At 47.5% G+C, this 22,779-nt stretch overlaps 1 protein-coding gene across 2 annotated transcripts in view; it reads left to right on the top strand.

The window, feature by feature from the left end:
• The window catches only part of LOC137439454 (uncharacterized), a 400,511-nt gene that overhangs the window by 269,720 nt on the left and 108,012 nt on the right, over positions 1 to 22,779 (top strand). For both annotated transcript variants that reach the window (XM_078768562.1, XM_078768561.1), the window contains exons 7-8: positions 14,310 to 14,354; positions 17,185 to 17,229. In XM_078768562.1, coding sequence (XP_078624688.1) covers positions 14,310 to 14,354; positions 17,185 to 17,229 — 90 coding nt within the window. The remainder of the gene's footprint in view (positions 1 to 14,309; positions 14,355 to 17,184; positions 17,230 to 22,779) is intronic.

Below are 22,779 nucleotides of genomic sequence, written 5' to 3'. Positions count from 1 at the left end.
GTAAGTACACCCTTGGCTCTAATAGGTGGTATTGCCCCCTTTGGCAGAAACAACCTCAAGTAGGCGTTTCTTATAACTGTTTACCAGTCTCTGACATCGACTGGGAGAAATGTTTGCCCACTCCTCCATGCAGAATTATTTCAGCTGTGCGATGTTTGAGGGGATTCTTGCATGCACAGCTCGTTTCAAATCCCCCCACAACATCTCGATGGGATTTAGATCCAGGCTTTGACTTGGCCATTCCAGAACCCTCCATTTCTTTCTTTTCAGCCATTCCTTGGTGGATTTACTGGTATGTTTAGGGTCATTGTCATGTTGCAAGGTCCACCTTCGGTTGAGCTTCAACTTTCCGACAGATGGCCTCACATTATCCTCAAGCACCCTCTGGTACAATGAAGAATTCATCGTGGATTCCATGATGGTGAGCTGCCCAGGCCCTGATGCAGCAAAGCTGCCCCAAACCATAATATTTCCACCACCATGCTTTGCAGTTGGTATCAGGTTATTGTGGTCAAATGCTCTCTTTGGTTTTCGCCAAACATGTCTTCTGGTACTGTGGCCAAATAGCTCTACCTTTGACTCATCTGTCCAGAGCACATTGTTCCAGAAGTGCTGGTCTTTGCCTCAGTTTTCATTGGCAAACTTTAGTCTTGCCCTGATGTTCTTTCTGGACAGCAAAGGTTTCCTCCTGGCACACCTCCCATGTATACACAAAGAATTAAGTTAAGCACCCCTACACAACGAATTAAGGTAAGCACCCCCTAATATATATTCTTTGTGTATATGTATACATTGGCATATATTCTAAGGTATGTGAGATCAAATAATGATTGGTATGACATTAGCAATTATCCATTGATGAAATTGAGTGATCAAAGTGAAAAAAAGTGATTGGTTGAGTCAGTGATCCGATCACGTGGGTCCTACACACGTTATTGACGCAAAGATCGCTAGAGGTCTTCTCAGAACAATGACTGTACGTTAGAAAACATAAACGTCATCCACACTGTCCGTGATGGACCTATAGCTCCATACTTAAATTGAGGTGAAAATATGCCTAAAATTCCCAAAAAATTTCACCTTAAATTATTCAGAATAAAATATTGAAAACGGCATGATTGTTATGTTTTTATGTGACCATAATATCACTTCTCCAGAAAATATAGCAATATCATGGGTATATTACACTGTTTTGACGACAACAAACTTGTAATGTGCGAGGTTGTAAAAAAACGGGGGGGGGGGTGCTTAACTTAATTCTTTGTGTATAGATCAAATTTGTGCAGCCTCTTTCTAATGGTAGACTCGTGCACTTTGACATCAACAGAGGCAAGAGCTACCTGTCGGTCCCGTGATGACATTCTGGGGTTCTTAGAGACTTCTTTCAGCATCTTGCGGTCTGCTCTCGGGCTGAACTTGCTGGGGCGGCCTGGCCTGAACAAGTTGGCAGTTTTTTGGAATCTTCTCCACTTGTAGATGATCTTCCGGACAGTCGAATGATCGATTTCAAATTGTTTGGAGATCTTTTTAAATCCCTTCCCAGACTCGTAGGCATCTAAAACCTTCTTTCTGAAGGCCTCAGAGAGCTCTTTTGATCTAGGTATGTGACGCCGCACACTTCAACAACAAAGAGCAAACCAAACTAAATGTCTGAGGTTTAAATAAGACAGGTTCCTCCAAGATCCTCTCTAACGATGTTCTAATCATTTGCACCTGAGCTGGTGCACCTGATTCTAATTTTAGGTGTTTGAAGTAGTGATAAATGTAGGGGTGTACTTACTTTTTCCGCATGCGAAATTTGCATTTATGTTTATTTAAATTATACAATGGACTACAAAATGTAAATGTTTCATGATATTTGTTATGTTATATCACCTTTATCTATCAATATTGTTGAGATGAAGATCAAATAGCTGTATGTTGAAATATGTAGAAAAAAGTCAAAACTTTACATGGGGTGTACTTACTTTTTCACCTGACTGTAGTAAGATGATGTGTATTGTGAGAGAGCTTTATATATTTGATGAAGTGGGTTGTGGTTGCATTCTGCAAACAGTAATAAACTCAGGTAAATAAAAAAATTAGTGAATCGAATGAGCTCTTTATTTCAAAGTTTCCGTCTATAGAAATTTTTAATGTAAATGTCGCAAAAGTTGTAAAATAAGAGGCTGGAGAGGCAAGTGTTAGCATCGCCTAACAACCAGTTTGAGTGTAAACTCAGCCTCTTCAATGCTTATATTTCTACTGGGTAGTGTATTTCAGCACTGTAGCAATGCAAAGATGCAGGGAATAATAAAACCATTGGTTATTTTGATGTTTTGCCAATCCCATCAGTATTTCGAGGATTTCTGAACGTGTACGGCCTTGTATATCTGCATTGAATTTTCTGGGACAAAGCGACCATTCTTCATTTCCAGCGACATGGATCAATAATAGAGCGAATTATGCATTGATGGAAATATGTATTGAGTCTGTTATAACCAAGGTGCCTGATACAGACGTCAGACTGCATATGTAAACATGTAACGCTTTTAAATATACACTTTAACACGTATACACTGTCTGTAAACAAAACACGACTTTCTACCATTCACTGTACTTCGCTGGTAAACCACCCAAACCCACAGGTATTTCTTTGTATTCATAGTCGAGGCTCGTGGAAGAGTTAGTCCACTGAATGGATCAGGATGTAACAGGACAAAAAGGAACAGTAAAGAGAGGGAGGAAACGCCAACAGCAGAGTTGAAGGCCACGATTTTGTGAGACTTGGACAAACAATGGTTGTGGGGAGCAATGGGGAGCAGGCATGGAATGGACAAGATGGATACAGGAGGAAACTCCAAGGAGGGAAAACTGGAAGTTTGGAAGGAGGAGGGATTGGAGTGGGGTGAGGAGGGGGTCAACGAGGGTAGAAAAGATATGGTTTTGGATGGGGGATGATCTCATATGATGGCGAACAGCTGTCTTGAAGACCTGGAGTGAAGAATAAGATTGAAGAATATGTGGAAGTTGGTTCCACGGATGGGGAAAAGAGGAAGAAATGAGTGGAGGTGAGCAGTGATCCTGGATTTAGGTAGTTTCACGAGAAGGGGGTTGATGGTGGATCATGCAAGCCCTGAGAGAATCCTGGGGGACACAAAATACAGAAAAAGCAGAGGGTGCAAGGGCAGGAATGAAGTGGAAGAAGACAGAGAGACCAACGACCTGCTAGCTATGGTGCAGTGATAGGTCCATAGATGCAGCTTCATCATGAGAGATTCCATTGATCTTGAAAGATTTGGTTTCCATGGCATCAAGCTGAGCAAGGTGTGAGGCAGGGAAGCCAGCCCAGAGGGAAGAGCAGTTCCACTCCATCAAGCTGTGGAAGGAAGCCTTGGAGGTGGATAAAAGCTCAGGTGTGCCAAGGAAGGACATGCTGAAGGATGCCCAGCCGGCATCTGGCTTTGGAGGGCAACTTTGAAATGTGGCTTGCCCAATAAAGATCATGGCTGAAAGTGAGAACCAAGAGTTTGCATGAATGAACCTACTCGAGATGGTTGCTGAGAAAGTAGATGGGAGGGATCGCGGAACTATCCTTACAGAGTGAGAGAGGGTGAGTGTGGTGGATTTATCAGGATTGTAAGACATGTTCCAGCTGTTTGACCAGTTTGTGATTTTTGTCAAGGTCTGAGGAGATAGTGATGCTAGTAGAGCTCTTGTTAGATGTGATGCTAGTATATGCTAGTAGAGCTCGGGTCCAGCTAGTAGAGCCTGGTGTTGGCTTACCGGTTTGGGCTCAAGCTTGGGATCCTAGGATCTTGAGTTCGAATCCCGGTCGATTGCTGAATTAACGCCAGGGGGGTTGACTCAGCCTGTCATCCTTCCGAGGTCGGCAAATTGAGTACCAGCTTGCTGGGATGAATGATCCCGGTGTGTACCCCGGTTTAGAATAGGTACACCGTATCCCTGCGCATCGTAAGAGGCGACTAAGGGTTGGCATCACGAAGGGCATCCGGCCATAAAAAAAATTGCCTCAAACAGGGAACCATGATTGTCATGGGGCCCGCAAGGCTAACCCCTGCTCTAGCGGGGAAAAATGGCCTTAAAACGATCATTCATTCATGAGGAGAGGAAGAGGCTGCTGCCTGTCTGTCAGACAGATAAGGGATGTCACAGCAGAGAGTAGTCATCAGCAAAGAGATAAAGATGATTTTTCAGAGAGATCATTGATGAATATTAGGAATATTATGGGGCCTAGAACACTGCCTTGGGGTGCTCCAGCCTTGACAGGGAGGGGAGAAAAAAGGGTTACATTGAGAGCACACTTTGGCTACGCAAGTGAAGGAAGTCAGTAATCCAACAGTGGAGTTGGCCTTTCATTCCATAGGCAGAGAGTTTGGAGAGCAAGGCAAGATACCAGACTGTATCAAAAGCTCGACATGCAGTCAGACTCGCTATTCACGGTTTTGCTATTTGTGGGTTCCGCGCATTCGCGGTTGATAAAATGCGACCTGTTTCTCTATTCGTGGAAAAATGTCCCACAAATTCGTTTTTTTTTCTACTTGCGGCCATGTCCTGTGAATTCCCAGTTTTTTGGGGGCGCAAAAAAACAAAAAATTTCACCAGCCGCCAGCTTGACACATTTATATAACCCGTCGTTCACCAGCCATGCACAAAGCAGCTGGACATACGCAAAAACATCTTCTACGAGTCGCGAGCATGACCTGCTTCTACATTCGCGGCTATGTGCTTCGTGTTTTTACTGCTTTCGCGGGATATCCCGTCATTCACACTGTGAACAGTTTCACGTGACATCCCAATGCCGTTCACAGGTAAACAATGTTTTGCGCGATATCCCAACAGATGGTAAACATTGCTTCGTGGAATATCCCACAATTCACACTGTTTCGCGGAGCTTCATGGGATATCCCACCAGCTGCATAACGTTATCCCTACGAGTTACTGTGCAGAATGAAATCACTTCATCGTATCTATTCGTATAATTACCTGTCCCCCTTTTCCCCATTGAAACAATGGCATGGCATGCATTCGCGGATTTTCATTGACATTCGCGTATTATCATTGACATTCGCGGATTATCATTGACATTCGCGGATTATATCGTTGACATTCGCGGATTATATTGTTGACATTCGTGGATTATCAGTGACATTCGCGGATTATCGGTGACATTCTCAGGATTTGCCTCGCGATTTGTGTATTTTGCCTTGCCATTCGTGGTTTGGTCCTCGCTATTTGCGGATATTCACGATTTCGGGAGCCAATTCCCCCTTTTTCCATTGAAACAATGTCCCCCCCCCCCCTTCTCCCATTTGCTGTTTCGCAATTCGCGGCATTTCCCAGGAACATATCCCCCGCGAATAGTGGGGCCCTATCCTCCGCGAATTGCGGGGTCCGTATGTCCAGAGAGACGGGCTTGATCTCATGTCTGATAATGAAGGCCTCCATCAATTGTTGGGAGAGTAGAAGCCGCATGTTCAACGTAGATTGACCAAAGGTCTGAATCCAAATTGATGATCTGAGATGAGCATGTTGGAGAAAAGGTATGATTTTATATCAACTGTGATGATGGATTCCATAACTTCGTTGATGATTGGAAGTAAACTAATTGGTCTTTGGTTAAGGGGAAACATTTTTGCACCTTTTTATGAAATTCTGTGATTATTGGCGTATTTAAAACAGATGGATGATGCACAAATGATATGGTGAAAAGGGTAGAGAGAGGAAGTTCAAGAGCAGCAGAGCAGGTGTTTAGGACACGGGAGCTGATTCCATCTGGTCCAGCGGCAGAGTCAAAGTCACTTTTCGAATCAAACCGCCACAAACCATGTAACACCAGCTCCCTCATGGAGCGATTGTGCCCATGCAAGATCACATGATGTCCCATTGTATTGGGTCTCGTGATCCGCCTTGAGCAGAGCAAAGCTGCACCAGCCAACTTTAATTTATGGATATTTTCGTTTGTGGAAGTTTTAAGACGGTTTTGTGAATTCATTTTGCTAGGGATACTGGCATCGAGGTGCATCCGTATGCAAAATCTCAGCTTTCAAGCGCACCAAGGAAGTACTAAACATTAATTTTATTTCAGTGAGTCAGTGAGTGATGAGAAAGTACATATTGGCCAAATAGTACCTCGTCACTTGAATGGCGACCATGAACACGTGCTACACCAGCATTTCCTGCAAGGGTTCTGACTAATAGCGGGTACCTGCCACATATCCACCCTATTTGGGCATCAATTACACAGTTTACAAGACTATTACAGCCAGGAGATAAGATATTAGTCGAAATAGCGAGTCTGGGCTTTGATTTGGAGTCTGTGACATACACGGAGCCATCCACTGCAAACAAGCAGAATGGTAGCTGTTACATTGCTACCCACAGTATCAGTGAGCCAACCTTTTTAAAAAATTTTTTATAGCAGTGCCAGCCTTGAGAAGAGAATCCATCCATGGACACATTTCTGGCTAACTGGCGCTCATATGTCGAATGTCCAGGAACACCTTAAACGGTGAGACTTACAAGAAATGCAACTTATCCGAAAGTCCAATTAGTGGATGCTTACACCTTGAGTTATCCAGAATTCTGAGTAATCCAAGATCGAGTCGAGTGAAATCCACTGTATATCGCTATCTTTCATATGAGGGAATGCCATTCCATAAGCAACACCCAAGGCGTATTTCAAGGCTAAAATGGTTACTGTAATTGACTGATCTGCCTCGTACAGTCAGATTAGGCTGGATACAAAGTCATGTAGAAGGCCCAACCTTTGACCAATCGATTATAACTAACTAACGGTAAGGTAGAAAACATGCTTAGGATTGATGGGGACTTTTACAATTTGAAAAACTCCGTCGATATTTATGCACTGAAGGAGCAGAATCTAAAATGGAGCCATCAGCGTGCTGGGACATCAATTGATATAAGAAGATGGGATATGACATCAAATCCCGTAAGGTGATGCTCACCTGCAGTATGAGACCAAAAGCAGTTACCTGTTTGTGAAAAATTCACTGGAATTGTATCTCATAACACCCTTGAGAATTCACCTCATTGAGATCACACAGGAGTCGAAACATCATGGTTAAAATAAGTGAAAATACAATGTAGGTAATGTAAGTGTAAAGGTTTATGGTGGAGTTCCAAGTGGAGTGTGAGATTATGGAAGAGTTGCACATTGGATTGGAAAGATAATTGTGGAGTGGTAAGCTCAAGGTCGAGACCCAGGAAACCAATTTCATCACTGCCTATTTACAGGCAATCTCCCAGTCTCTTGGTGTATTGCAGGCCTGTGTCACTTCAGGGGGGCTTTTCATATCTGAGCACACATGACCTATGTCAGTCCCTGGCTCTGTGGCTGAAACATTATGGCTCCTGTGGCTTAAAAATAGAACATTCTGAGCCGTTATCTTTGGCAAATAAAAAAAAAATTAACTGAAGGAGTTATTTTAATCATTTTGGGATGTTTGGGATGAGAATATAAAGGTCATGGTGGAGTGTAATCATCATGGTAGAATCCATAGATCATGTAAGAATTTAAATCCAGGATTTTGTAAGATTTTTATGCCTCCGTTGACGAAGTTGCTGGAGGCGTTATGTTTTCTGGTTGTCCGTCCGTCCGTCCGTGATAGGTTTTCGTTACCGCGATAACTTGAGAACGGCGGAAGAGATCTTAGTCAAACTTGGTGCAGGTATGTATAATGAGATAAAGATGAACTGATTAGATTTTGGGGTCACGAGGTCATGTTAAGCAAAAATCCTGTTATCGTGATAACTTGTGAACCAGTGATGGGATTCTGACCAAATTTGGTGCACTTATGTAGAATGATGTAAAGATGAACTTAGATTTTGGGGTCAATAGGTCAAAGGTCAATGTCTGTAATATGTCTATGACTTGAGAACAGCTGAAGTGATCTCGTTCAAACTTGGTACAGGTATGTATAATGATGTAAACATTAACTCATTAGATGTTGGGGTTAAAAATCAAAGGTCAGAGTCTGCAATAGGTCTACAACTTGAGAATGGCTAAAGGGATCTAATTCAAACTTGGCACAGGTATGTATAATGGCGTAAAGGTTAACTGATTAGATTCTCGAGTCAAAGGTCAACATCTGTAATATGTCTATAACTTGAGAACCGCTGAAGTGATCTAATTCAAACTTGGTAAACATATGTATAATGATGTAAAGATTAAATGATTAAATTTTGGGGTCAAGAGGTCAAAGGTCAAAGTCTGTAATATGTCTATAACTTGAGAACGGCTGAAGTGATCTAATTCAAACTTGGTACAGGTATGTATGTATAATGATGTTAAAGCGCGGCGTTACGCGCGCTGCTTGTGAGCAAGGAGGAAGCGGACAAGCGGTAACATATAAACGTCTTTATTGTAAGACTACACTGTAACACTGAACTCCTCCGGGCTGGTCGCCCGGTGTATATCATGAGGCCACGCCTACCCCTCGGGCGTGGCCACCGCCCACTTGGTGCGTGGAATGATGTCACCACGCCAGTGGGCTTTTGTGTCCGCCACACGCGCCCCCCCAGAATTCCCGCGCACCTGGAGGGCCAGTTTGTGGGGCAGTCGAATGACCCGGCCGAAGCGCCCCCTGGCGATCGGCGGCGTCCGGGGTGCAGGGATACCAGGTGGGATGCCCCTGGCTGCCCCTGGGATGGGTGCAGGACCGGGGGGCGCCGTGGCGGCGGGGCTGGGCGGTGCCGGGGGTCTGCCCGCAGGAGGGCGGCCCCGACGTGGGGGTCGGGCCACTGGCGGTGGATGGTCCACATCGAGGTGGGCCGGCTTGAGGCGGTCTACCGAAACGCGGTCAGGAGTACCGCCGATGTCCAGGGTGAAGTGCTTCGCCCCGGTCTCCAGCACGCGGAAAGGCCCGTCGTACGGGGGCCGCAGTGGTGTCCGATGGGCATCGTGGCGGACGAAGACGTACTCCGCCGTGCGAAGCTCCGGGGCGACGTGCGTCGGTGGGTGCCCGTGGCATGCCGTTGGCACCGGGGCGAACTTCTGGGCGGTCTCTTGCAGAGCGGAGCGCTGCTGTGCCGCGGACCATGGTGCCGTGGAGTCGGGGAGGAACTCGCCCGGCACCCGCAGCGGTTGCCCGAAGACCAACTCCGCCGCGGATGCGCGCAGGTCCTCCTTGGGCGCCGTCCGGAGGCCCAGCAGGACCCAGGGGAGCCTGTCGACCCAGCCGCCGTCGCGGAGGGTGGCCCGGAGCGCGGCCTTCAATGAGCGGTGAAATCGCTCACACAGGCCGTTAGCCTGGGGGTGGTAGGCCGTGGTTCGGTGCAGCCGGACCCCGAGCCCCTGCGCAACCGCCCCCCAGAGCTCCGAGGTGAACTGGGGGCCGCGGTCGGATGAGATGTCTGAGGGGGCGCCGAACCGGGCGACCCAGGTGGCGATGAAAGCCTGCGCGACATCGGCCGCCGTTGTCGACGCCAAGGGCACGGCCTCCGGCCACCGGGTGGTGCGGTCCACCATGGTGAGGACGTGGGTGAAACCCCGCGAGGGGGGCAGAGGTCCCACCAGGTCCACGTGGACGTGGTCAAACCGGCGTTCCGGCACCGTGAACGGGGCCAACGGGGCCTGGGTGTGCCGGTGCACCTTGGCGCGCTGGCACGCGAGGCATGTCCTGGCCCAGCCGTGGACGGCCTTCCGGAGGCCATGCCAGACGAACTTGTCGGCGATCAGCCTTTGGGAGGCCCTCGCGCCCGGGTGGGACAGGCCGTGGATGGCGTCAAACACCTGGCGCTGCCAGCCCGCGGGCACAATGGGGTGAGGACGCCCGAGGGAGACGTCGCACAAGAGGGCCGCGCCCGCGCCGTCGAACGGCACCTCGGTGACGCGGAGGCCCGTGACGGCGGTCCGCAAGGCCTGGACGTCGGGGTCAGCGGCCTGGTCCGCTGCCATCCGGGCATAGTCGATGCCGAGGTGGACTGCGTGGGCGACGGCCCGGGAAAGGCAATCCGCAACCGGGTTGTCCTTCCCCGCGACGTGCTGGATGTCCGTCGTGTACTCGGACACGGCCGAGAGGTGACGCTGCTGCCGGGCCGACCACGGCTCGGTGACCTTGCCCATCGCGAAGATCAGCGGCTTGTGGTCGACGAAGGCAGTGAACGCCCGGCCCTCGAGCAGATGGCGGAAGTGCCTGACCGCCAAGTGAAGTCCGAGCAACTCGCGGTCGAAGGTACTGTAACGGCGTTCGGGCGGGCGAAGCTGCCGGCTAAAGAACGCCAGCGGTTGCCAAGCTCCACGCACCCATTGCTCGTGCACCGCGCCCACCGCGTAGTCCGAGGCATCGGTGGTGAGGGCGATCGGTGCATCGGGCGCCGGGTACGCGAGCATGGTGGCGTTAGCCAAAGCGAGCTTCGCGCCCGTGAACGCCGTGTCCATCTGCTCGGTCCAGGTAACGTCGCCTTTGCCCGGCTTACCTCGGAGAGCTTCGTGCAGGGGGCGCAGGAGCTGGGCGATACGGGGCAGGAACCGATGGTAAAAGTTCACCATGCCCAGGAACTCCTGCAGCCCTCTGATCGTGCGGGGGCGCGGAAACCCCTTCACCGCCTCCACCTTGGCCGGCAGGGGGACGGCTCCGTGCCTGGTGACACGGTGCCCCAGAAAATCGATTGTGGCGGCGCCGAACCGGCACTTTGCGGGGTTCACAATCAGGCCATGCTGGCCCAGGCGTTCGAAGAGCGTGCAGAGGTGGCGTAGGTGCTCTTCGCGGGACGCGCTGGCGACGAGGATATCGTCCAGGTAGACGTAGACAAAATCCAAGTCGCGCAGGACGCTGTCCATCAGTCGCTGGAACGCCTGAGCCGCATTCTTCAGACCGAAGGGCATGCGCAGGAACTCGAAGAGTCCGAATGGCGTGATGACCGCCGTCTTCGGGACGTCCTCCGGCCTGACGGGGACCTGATGGTAGCCGCGTATGAGGTCCACCTTCGAGAAGAAGGACCTGCCCGCCAAACGGGCGGAAAAGTCCTGAATGTGGGGGACGGGGTAGCGGTCGGGAGTCGTGGCGTCATTGAGACGGCGATAGTCCCCGCACGGTCGCCATCCCCCGCCGGGCTTCGGCACGATGTGCAGCAGCGACGCCCAAGCGCTCTCTGAGCGCCGAACGATGCCGAGTCGCTCCAGGGTAGCGAACTCCGCTTTTGCCACCGCCAGCTTCGTCGGCTCGAGGCGGCGTGCCCGGGCGTAGACCGGTGGCCCGACGGTGGGGATGTGATGGGTCACCCCGTGCTTGACGGCCCCCGCCGAGAAGGTGGGCCGCGTGAGGGCCGGGAAGCCGGCGAGGAGGCGGGTGAATGCGTCCGCTGCCGGAAGCGTACAGACCAACGTGGCCGGAACCGAATCGTTCGGCAAGCCGCTTGGCAAGCCGCTCGTTGAGCTGGGCAACGCACATGCGAGCGAGCTGAACGTCTCGGCCTGGACAGGCCGTCTGCGCTTGACGTCGACCAGGAGCCCATTAGCGCACAGGAAAGTCCGCGCCAAGCAGTGCCATGGGCACGTCGGCGGTGACGAACGTCCATCGGAAAACCTGCCCTCCAAACCGCAGAGAGAGGCAGCGTTTTCCGTACGTACGGATGGGCGTCCCGTTCGCGGCAAGCAGCGCGGGGCCCCCACCCGCGGCGTGCTTGTCTGACGTGCCGGCGGGAATGACACTCACCTGTGCTCCCGTGTCGCACAGGTAACGGCGCCCGGAGAAGGTGTCCGTTATGAACAGCAGGCTGCTCGAACGGCCGGCGCTCATCGCCACAATTGAGCGCCGGCCCGGGCGTTTCCCGACCCGTTGAAGGAGCACGGCGGATGACACCGCCGAGCTTCGTGGCCGAACTTGGCGTGGAACCAGCACCAGGTGGTGGAGCTGGAGGAGCGCGGCTGGCTCCGCCAGGCCGGTGGAGTCGACGGGTTTCCCCGCGGTGGCGGTTTTCGCCGCGGCGGTGGGCGGGGCGTGGCGGCGTTCACGAGGTGCGTATCAGCATGCTGCTGAACCACAGCGTGCTGTAGAAGATGATGCTGTGGAACATCAGCGTGCTGTAGAAGATGATGCTGTGGAATATCAGCGTGCTGTAGAAGATGATGCTGTGGAACATCAGCGTGCTGTAGAAGATGATGCTGTGGAACATCAGCGTCGAAGGCCGTGACGGCCACGCCAACGCTCGCCCGCGTGTCCGAAGCGGCGAAGTACTTGTCCGCCTCGGCCGCCAATGCTCGGGGTTCCGTTAGCCCGGTCCCGGCCAACGCGAGGCGAACCTGCGCTGGAAGTTGGCGACGGAAAAGCGCCCGGAATAGCGAACCGGGGGCTTCGTCGCCCAACAGTGACAGCATATGGTCCATTCGGACCGACGGGCGCGTCTCACCGAGCTCGGGGAGATCCAGGAGGCGATCGGCCCGTGCCTCGTCCGTGAGGCTGAACGTGGCTAGGAGTAGCCGCTTGAGTGCCTCGTACTTGTGGCCGTCCGGTGGGTGGCGAAGGACGGACACAACTCGAGCGGCCGTGCCGGGCCCGAGGGAGGCGACGACATGGCAGTAGCGCAGGTCGTCGTTGGTGAGGCGCCGAAGCTGAAATTGGGCTTCGGCTTGAACGAACCAGACTTTGGCCTGGGCCTCCCAAAATTCGGGAAGTTTAATCGCCATTGCCTTGTCGTTGGCCATTGCAATGGCGTCGTGTTCGGAAGGATCGCTACGGCAGATCCAACGTCGAGGGTCACCAGTAAAGCGCGGCGTTACGCGCGCTGCTTGTGAGCAAGGAGGAAGCGGACAAGCGGTAACATATAAACGTCTTTATTGTAAGACTACACTGTAACACTGAACTCCTCCGGGCTGGTCGCCCGGTGTATATCATGAGGCCACGCCTACCCCTCGGGCGTGGCCACCGCCCACTTGGTGCGTGGAATGATGTCACCACGCCAGTGGGCTTTTGTGTCCGCCACAATGTAAGGATTAACTGATGAGATTTTGGGGTCAGATCAAAGTCCGTAATATGTCTATAACTTGAGAACGGCTGAAGTGATCTAGTTCAAACTTGGTACAGGTATGTATGTATAATGATGTAAGGATTAACTGATTAGATTTTGGGGTCAGATCAAAGTCCGTAATATGTCTATAACTTGAGAACGGCTGAAGTGATCTAGTTCAAACTTGGTACAGGTATGTATGTATAATGATGTAAGGATTAACTGATTAGATTTTGGGGTCAGATCAAAGTCCGTAATATGTCTATAACTTGAGAACGGCTGAAGTGATCTAGTTCAAACTTGGTACAGGTATGTATGTATAATGATGTAAGGATTAACTGATTAGATTTTGGGGTCAGATCAAAGTCCGTAATATGTCTATAACTTGAGAACGGCTGAAGTGATCTAGTTCAAACTTGGTACAGGTATGTGTAATGATGTAAAGAATAACTGATTAGATTTTGGGGTCCCGTGGTCAAAAGTCAGAGGTCATGTCAGGTAAATATGTGATAACTTGTGAACAGCTGAAGGGATTTAAATTAAAACTTGGTACAGGTATGTATAATGATGTAAACATGAACTGAATAAATTTTGGGGTCAAGAAGTCAAAGGTCAGAGGTCATGTCGGATAAAAATGTGATAACTTGTGAACAGCTGAAGGGATTTAAATTAAAACTTGGTACAGGTATGTATAATGATGTAAACATGAACTGAATAAATTTTGGGGTCAAGAAGTCAAAGGTCAGAGGTCATGTCGGATAAAAATGTGATAACTTGTGAACAGCTGAAGGGATTTAAATTAAAACTTGGTACAGGTATGTATAATGATGTAAACATGAACTGAATAAATTTTGGGGTCAAGAAGTCAAAGGTGAGAGGTCATGTCGGATAAAAATGTAATACGTTGAGAACAGCTGTACGGATTTAAAGCAAACTTGGTACAAGTATTATAATGATGTAATAATGTGAGAGGAGCCATATCGGTTTACGTCGTGACGTTGAAGTGTCGTTCTAGTTTTTTTTTATTCTTAAAATATATTTATGGCTTGCAGAATGTTTTGTTGACTCTGGAGGTCAGAGCTTGAGCACTAGCTCAATCTTTCTTGGAAGACATGCTCTTGCATGGGGTGCACACTCTCTGGCTTGGAGCACAGACCTTAGTTTAAATTGCATGCACTCATTCTTCTTATCTGTATTTACTCAGAGACATGTGAAGTTCACAGTCAAAACTGCACACATGCTCAGCGTCATTCAGATGTCGCTGTTGAAATCATTGGAGACCCCAATTTTGAACTTCTCTGCAAATTAATCCTTGCATTTGAACGACTTTTGTCTTTCAGGGAGAAATGGGCGAGCCAGGTCTGGCTGGACAGAAAGGAGTTCAGGCAAGTTTGGCCCAATGCGTTTGTGGTGGAAAACTTTGTCTTGCAGTTTATCTGTTAACTATGTGACATTGTTCTTCATTCTTGATAGGTATGACCTTTTCTATTTCTGATTAGCGGATCACCATTTGGAGGCCCGTAGGCATGTTAGCGGGAAATATACTTCGGCATAGAAAGTGGATGTTTCGCTCTTCTGGGGTGGTGTTATATCCTCATTGCTTTACTCATACTGATTAACTTATCTTATTTGCTCTTCACAAAAAATTTTCATGAGATTTGATAAAATTCTCCTATCAGTTATCTTGAAGGATTATAAAACATTCTGAACGAGTTAGGAGTATTGACCATCCCATTTACTGAACTTCCACTTGACAACCATTCCCCAAATTTCAAATATTAAAAAATATACATGGTTTTGGTAACATTCTGTGCAGAACCTGCTGTTGTGGTAGATCCCACAGGACCTTTAACGTCTGCTTAATGGCAAATAGAACAACCGGCTTAATGTTCATTTTGGAGCACCACACATTTCATGATGCAGAACCTCGGACTGGCAACGTACCAGAACGTCAGTTTTAGTCCAATTTGACCTTGTCAGGTGTCTTTATTAGAAGGAGGCAAACCAGAAGAGATTATGTTACTAATGATCCCACGAAGATAGCTGAGCCAGGGAGGTGCACCATTCTCAATAATTTGACTGAACCTGAACAAAGGAAAGACAACATAACCAAAGAACAACCTTTACAGGAAAACTTCTCTCCATGTTAAACTCAACTATGGACGACTAAAGCAATTAGGTTAGATGTACAAGGTGAGCTCAAAAGTATTTTCTCCTGGAAAACATTTTCCCTTTGAGTCAGAAGCAGAACTTTTGTTGTAACGGCTTCAGGAAAAACATCCACCACTGGGAAGAAAGGTGTGCCACAGGCTGGAAATCCAATAGGAAAAGACTAACCCACATATGTAGACCATTCCTTACAATTGGGGGGAAAAAACTTTTTCAAACGCTCCTGAACCCCGTCGTCTCAATACGTGTGCCTTCAGCCTACGGGCTCCATTAGGTGGTTCGAGTATTGGATTTCAGCTTTGCCCTTCCTTGGTCATCGTGCCAACAGGGCAGATGCACAAACCAGATATCATTACATTATTAATTTATATATAACTGCGTAATGATGCAGCAAAAGAAAAAAACGAGTCACAATATGCAGAAGAAGATTTTATTTTTTGACCAGCTAAGTATTTGAACAATTCCCAACGGACTTGTCTTGGTCGCAATAGTGGTCACAAAATTGTGGGAGTATCGACCACCAAAGCAGTCGTCCGACCGGTGTGATCTCACAGTGCATCATGCCAAAGGGTACTGAGTGTTTCCTACCCTAATCTAAAATTGTTACAACACCTTACATCCTTCCCTAATTCTGTTACACAATGGCATTCACGTCTTCACGAGCATTTCAAAGATGGTTTAAAACGAACTCGACGGGACTTCTTGAGAACAACTTTGATGTAAAGCAAAGTCAACGAAGGTAAAGGGATAGCAAAGGCCGGCAGCCAATTTCCAGGAGAATCAAGCAAGACAGTTTAGCCGAGCAGTCTCATTGCATCTATTAAAGGTTGCCTGACGGTTCCGGAGTATTATCGGGGTGAGGGAAAATCCTCACAGGTAAACAGAGCAAGATTTCGTGCCAATTTCCTGCATGATGACACCTTCAAAAGCCTGGATAATGGGAGGAAGTTTGGTTCATGGTACGTTGTTGAGAAAGCTCTAGCCGCTGAACCATTAGATCATTTATTGCCAAGGCAATCCTGTGTGGTGAAGATAAGAGAAGCATTGCATAATGGCTTTTTCCTTTCCTGCTCGCCTCACTGCTTACATCTTTGGAAGCATTTTCATAAGTGCAATTTAAGGGAGGCCTGGGAGGGATGCTAATAATGTAAAAACAAGCGGGTTTACGAGACATTCCCCAGGACAAACATTTCCAAAATTTCTGACATTCTTTTCAAAAAGTGCAATTATTCTCGGTCGGAAGAAATTAATGGAAATAGAGGCTGCTAATGACAGGAAGAGCTTTACATGGTTCCGATTGTACCTGTTTGGGATGAAAACGTGAAGGTCTGCCTCCATCGGCATCGAGTTTTCGGGTAATATGGCGCTGATGAACCTCGACAAATGCCTCTCGTTGTCCTCCGCTATACTTCCAGTGATAATTGTAAGTGTTTCCATCAATGGAATTGCAGCCAAAGGCCCAAGCACTGAATTGTAAAGTCGAGATGCCACTACGCCAGTTTATTACGCGGCAAAAGTACGCAACACTACGCTTTCACCATAAATAAGGGAGCTCAAAATTCAGGGCATTTGCAGCATTGTTAGGTTTTTGAATGGATAACTGAATGAGACCAATTATTTACTTGAGCATGATATCATTATCCCGGAATCAATCTTTTGTGCATAGGACACTCTTTTTAACTTTTTTATGAATTTTTTTTTTCCTGGTGTTGATTGTGATGTTTTGTTGTCCTGAAGGATCCGTCCATCACCGCTGAATTGACTGCTTGACGTGTAATTAACGCAAAATCTAATGAGGATGTCGCCATGACACATTTGATTTGTATTCATCGCTTATCATTGGCAATGAAGTTTTGTTTTTCCACATTTTCCTTCACTTCATTTTTCCTTTTTTCCTTCATTTTTTTTCACTTCATTTTTCATTTTTCCACATTTTCAGAGAATGTGCTTTGAATTCCAGCATGTTATTTATTTATTTATTTTTATTTTATTTTTTTTCCCTACAATTTGCATGTTTTTTTGCAATGATTTGGATTTTCTTTGCAGGGAGACAGAGGTTGGCCTGGAGAATCTGGAATGCACGGGAATCCTGTAAGTTATAATTAGACAATCAATGTACTGGTCTGTCTGTGTGTCTGTCTCTCTCTACATCTCTCCATTTCTCTTTGGATATCTGTCAATAAGTGTTTTTTGTTTTTGAGGGTCGCTGTTGAATTTTTTTTTAATGTCTTTCACAAAAAGCCTCGTGTTGGCTAGGCGGTTAGGGTGCCGGCTTGGGATCCTAGGATCCTGGGTTTGAATCCCGGTCTATCGCTGAATTAACACCAGGGGGGTTGACTCAGCCTGTCATCCTTCCGAGGTCATCAAATTAAGTACCAGTTTACTGGTAATTCCCTGTGGGTTGCAAGAGGCGACCAACAGGGTTGGTGGCAGGAAGGGCATCCGGCCATAAAACATTGCTGAAAAAGGTGCTTGAAAAAGGCCAACCCCTGCTCTGCGGGGGAAATGGCCTCTAAAGGTGGTTCAATGTCTTTCACAAATGAACTTCCTCTTTTCTTTTTTTTGCAAATGGAGCACGGCCGAGGATTTTGAAAACCATTTTCACAAAAGTGTAAGAGGCAAGTGCCGCCGTAGTGAACAGTTTTCTGTGCCACTGGTAAAATATTAAGTCGGGACTGAAATCACAAGGTGGTGAAAAGGAGTAATGAAATAGAAGATATAAAGCCAGGAAGACAATTAAGCATGAAAATGGACAGGTGATAAAGATTATGATGACTGTAAACCCATAGTTGCAGGACAAGGCCATACCTGGTGGAAAGGATAGTTAACAGGTTTACAATCGAAAAAATATTGACCCTCATGGATGTCAAATAACATCATTTATGAGGAATAGGTTGATGGGATCGGTGGGAGCGGTGGGCACCCTGGCGGAGGACAATTAATTTTTTTATGCAGAGGAGGGGGTTATGAAGTCCTCTAAAAAAAATGACCCAGCAACCCCGAAGCATAACATATGAGTACGGTAATTACATGCAGTCTTATTATTGACCCGCAATGTTGTGTTTTTGAAAACTTTTTGGCAGAGACAGTACAACATGGCATCTCGTGTGCTCTGCCTCACCTTGTTCGGCATACCCATTTAACCCCTTACTCGTACACCTGTTATTCTTTCCTCCCATAGGCTCTCACCATTCCAATTCCCAGCCTGTTCTAACTCCTTCCTTATGCTTTCTTTAAAAAGCCTTCTTACTGCACGTTTGGATGGTCGGTTTGGTTGTTTACTACAGACTTGGCATTTAATATGGAATTTTTTTTTTGTGGGGGTGAACTTACTTTTCAAGATGACTTAGAACCAAAAGTTCATTGGAATTATGTTGAAATTATTCTAGAGTTTGTTAATGTGACCTTTAGAAGAAACAAAAACCACATTTGACATTTCGAAGCAAATAAATTGATCCTTGAAAGTGATGGAAACTGATATCGAACTCAATTCACGGACAGTACTGTGTTAAACTTCTGTACGTTTTCCAGAAGTATCTCTTTATTTTGCACATTAGCCAAAAAAAATTTCAACAAAAACAAAAGCTAAATTATGACTGGGATTACGGACAGTAAAATTACAGTTCAGTACTTCGTGTAACCCCCACGAGCATTCAGGAGAGCACGTACACGTCGAGGCATGCTGTTCACGAGATTTGCCAAGGTTTGGACAGGAATCGCTTGCCATGCAGTGACAATAGTCTGCTGCAATTCACGCACAGAGGCAGGCTGCTGGTCTAAGTTGTCGATTTGACGCATTAATTCTGCCCACAAGTTCTCTATCGGATTCATATCCAGGGCCATGGCAGGCCACTCCATATGCTCGACACCACGGTCGGCAAGAAAGTGTTGGATCATGCGAGCACGATGAGTCGTGCATTGTCATCTTGGAAGACAAAGTTTCCTCGAAAGGCTGCACGAGCAAATGGAAGCAATGTTTCTTCCAGAATGACCCTGTACTTGAACTGGTTCAGGTTTCCATTCAGAACAACCAGGTCAGTTTTGCCCCCTGCATGAAAAGTAGCCCAAACGGTCACCCCACCACCTCCAGCTTGGACTCTTGGCACTATACAATTTCGTTGTGGGCTTCATGCACTTGTCTGCGCACTCGGACGTGGCCATCTTGACGATAGACCAGAAATCTAGACTCGTCACTGAAGGTCACGTGATTCCAGTGTCCTGGCTGCCATTGACGGTGCTCTCTGGCCCACTGCAAGCGGCGCTGGCTGTGTTGTCTGGTCAGGCGTGGCTTTCTCAGGGGACGCCTGGCATGATAGCCTGCTTGAACCAGTCGTTGGTTGACTCGCCTTCTGGATACAGGCACATTTGTCAGTTGCTGCCACTCAGCCCTAAGCCGATTAGCTGACTAGGTACGGCCATTGCAGACTAACCGGTGCAGCTGGCGATCATCTCTCCTTGTGGTTCTGCGTGGACGTCCTGGCCTCGGTATTGGAGTAGGGACACCCCTCTGAGCATTTCGTTTCAGGATCTTTGACACCTGACCTTGAGTGATGCCATACTGCCGAGCAATAGCACGCTGTTTCATGCCAGAATTCCGTAAAGCCACCACTCCATGACAAACAGCATTGTCAAGTTGACGGACCATCTCCAGAGGAAGCGGCAATAACTTTTGTAGACGTGCAGCAGTTGTTTTCCACTAATACAGAACGCAACAACCCTTATATACCCGATTGTGAAGCCAATCGTCAAATGTACCTGTCCTTACATTTTGTCACGCCACCTGTGATATAAACCTGTTATTGACTTCTTGCTGTGAAAGACAATCAGTGACATGGTTCTTTCAACAAAGACATCACCAAAGGGTAAAATAAACTCACCAGATTGATATACTGAGTTCAGAAAGTATACCCAAGTCAAGTAAAAAAAAATAATTCCATATTAAATGCCAAGTCTGCAGTTACGTTTTCATCATGTGTGGGTCCTCACTGACTCCTTCCCTTCCTTTTCCTTTCATCGCCATTCCATCATATTCGTCTTTTCACATTCATTTACATCCCTTCCCTCACGCTCTTCTTTCATCTGAAAACGACCAACTAATCTTCCCCCTATTCTTTGTCCCACTTTCCTCCTCATTCTTTGTCCCATACCCCCATTCTTTGTCCCCTATCACCATGTTACTCCCATATCATGTAACTCCACCATTCGGTGTAATCCACATTCTGTGCCTTCCCCCACTCAAATTGCAACACTTTTGAGGGCTGGTCATCCTCGATTGTGTCATGTCTTTCTTTGGCAAAACCAAACTTCCAATAACACGCAAGGCCTTCATCCGCAGCTTGATAGAGTACTGCTCTCCAATTTGGCCGGGCGCCCGTGCCTCATGCCTTTCCTTCATAATGCTATGGAGACCGATGCCCACAAAATCATTGTAATCTACCGTGAGGAAGTATACTTTCAGTGCCAGCTATTCCCGCATTGCAGACAGTTCTGTGATCTCTTTATTGTACCACTTCCTCTCTGGTCTTGCACCTTCTGCATTTTCCATGCTCTGCTCCCTCCCACCCCATCCCGACCGGCAGGGGTTCTGCAGGGTGCACACAGTTTGCCAATAACCCTCTCGTGGTTAAACTCTCCAAAATCCAGACTCACCTCTCACCTGCACTCATTAGGCCCTCTTTTATCTTGCCTGTGGAACCAACTTCCTCAGCTTGTTCAATCTCATACTTCCCTTCAGGGCTTCAAGATGGATGTTCACCTCCTCTTCCATCCATTGCCCATCCATACTCCTGAGATTTTTAAACCATAATTTCCCATCCCCAAGCCCACCCCCTCCTTCACAGGTTATTTTATTTTTTCCCCTCTCTCTTCACCCACCTTTCCGATTATTTGTTCCGTTGCTGTTTCATCCCTGGGTTTCCTTCCTGTTTTTGTTTTTTTCACCCTCCCCTTCCCCTTCTAGTTTGTGTCCTTCAGCTTGTGTCCTTCTCCCCTCCCCTTGGTTTCATTCTCTACCCCTTGCCTATTCTTCTGGCAAGTGTTCCTCTGTTGTATCCATCTACCCTGCTGTTGGTGTGTCTCCTGCTTTCCACAGTGTTCTTTCTGTTCTCTTCTGTGTTCTAGCTTTTCGATGAGCCGCAACTTTCTATTTACAAATTCCTACCACCTCCCCAATCATGAGAAGAAGACCTGGTGATTTCACAGTTTCCAAAGGCTGATGAACGAGAGACAATTCGAATATGTTGAGAAAAAAAAATCAAAGATAACACTCCATTCGGGTAAGAATGAGTAAGAATCAGCCAAGCAGCTGGGAAAACGTGATAAAGCCAAACAGCTGGGAAAGCTTCGAGTCTTCTTGGGTATGTCTGCATCAGCTTTGCACATCTGGATTTGGGGAATTTCTCCCATTCTTCCTTGCAGATTTGTTCAAGCTCTGTCAAGTTGGATGGGGAGTGTCGATGAACAGCGATCTTCAAGTCTTTCCACAGATTCTCAATGGAGTTCAAGTCTGGGCATTGGCTGGGCTACTCAAGGACTTTCACGTTCTTGTTCTGAAGCCATTCTAGTGTTGCTTTGGCTGTATTCTTGGGGTCATTGTGTTGTTGGAATGTAAATCTCTGCAGTTTTAGGTCTTTTGCGCTCTGAAGCAGATTCTCATCAAGGATTTGACTGTATTTGGCTCCATTCACAGTTCCCTCTATCCTTACAGGTCTCCCAGTCCCTGCCACTGAAAAGCATCCCCATAGCATGATGCTTCCACCACCATGCTTCATGGTAGGGACGGTATTAGATGGGTGATTAGTTGTGCTTGGTTTCTGCCAGATGTAGAGCTTTGCATTCAGGTCAAAGAGTTCAATATTCATCTCATCAGAACACAGAATGTTAATGCCTCATGCTCAGTCTTTCACGCGCCTTTTCGTAAACTACAGGTGTGCTGTCATGTGCCTTTATTCAGTCGTGGCTTCCGTCTGGCCACTCTCACATAAAGCCTAGATTTGTGAAGTGTTATAGAGACTGTTGTCCTTTCAGCAGATTCTCCTATATCAGCCAAAGAACACTATAGTTCTGTCAGAATGGTCATTGAGTTCTTGGTCACTTCCCTGACCAAGATGCTTCGTGTCCGGTTGCTCAGTTTAGTTGGACGGCCAGCTCTAGGAAGAGTCTGTGTAGTTCTATATTCTTTCCATTTCCTAATAATGGAGCTCACTGTGCTTTGGGGAACTTTCAACACTAGAAATTGTTTGATACCCTTCCCCAGATCTATGCCTCCTCCCTATTCTATCTCAAAATTCTATGGACAGTTCCTTAGACTTCATGGTAGAGTTTCTGCTCTGACATGCAATGTTAACTGGGAGACCTTGTATAGAAAGGTGTGTTTCCTTCTAAATCATGTCCATTCAATTTAATTGGCCACAGGTGGAGTCCAATCAAGTTGTACAAACCTCTCAATGTTGATCAAAGAAATTGGATGCGCCTGAGCTCAATTTTTGAGTGTCATAGCAAAGGGGTTGAATAGTTAACGGCACCAGGGATCAGTTGTTACCACGATGGGGTTCCTCGGACCAGCTCCCTGTCCTACGGACCAGCTCCCTGACCTCCGGACCTGAGGCCACCAGGTCATGGATAACTCCACACCACGATGCG

Source organism: Myxine glutinosa, chromosome 14 (assembly GCF_964187855.1).
Source record: "Myxine glutinosa chromosome 14, kmMyxGlut1.1, whole genome shotgun sequence".
In the NCBI taxonomy this organism is placed as follows: Eukaryota; Metazoa; Chordata; class Myxini; order Myxiniformes; family Myxinidae; genus Myxine; species Myxine glutinosa.
Note: the sequence above shows the minus strand (reverse complement) of the source record. Positions and strands in the feature narration are given on the sequence as shown.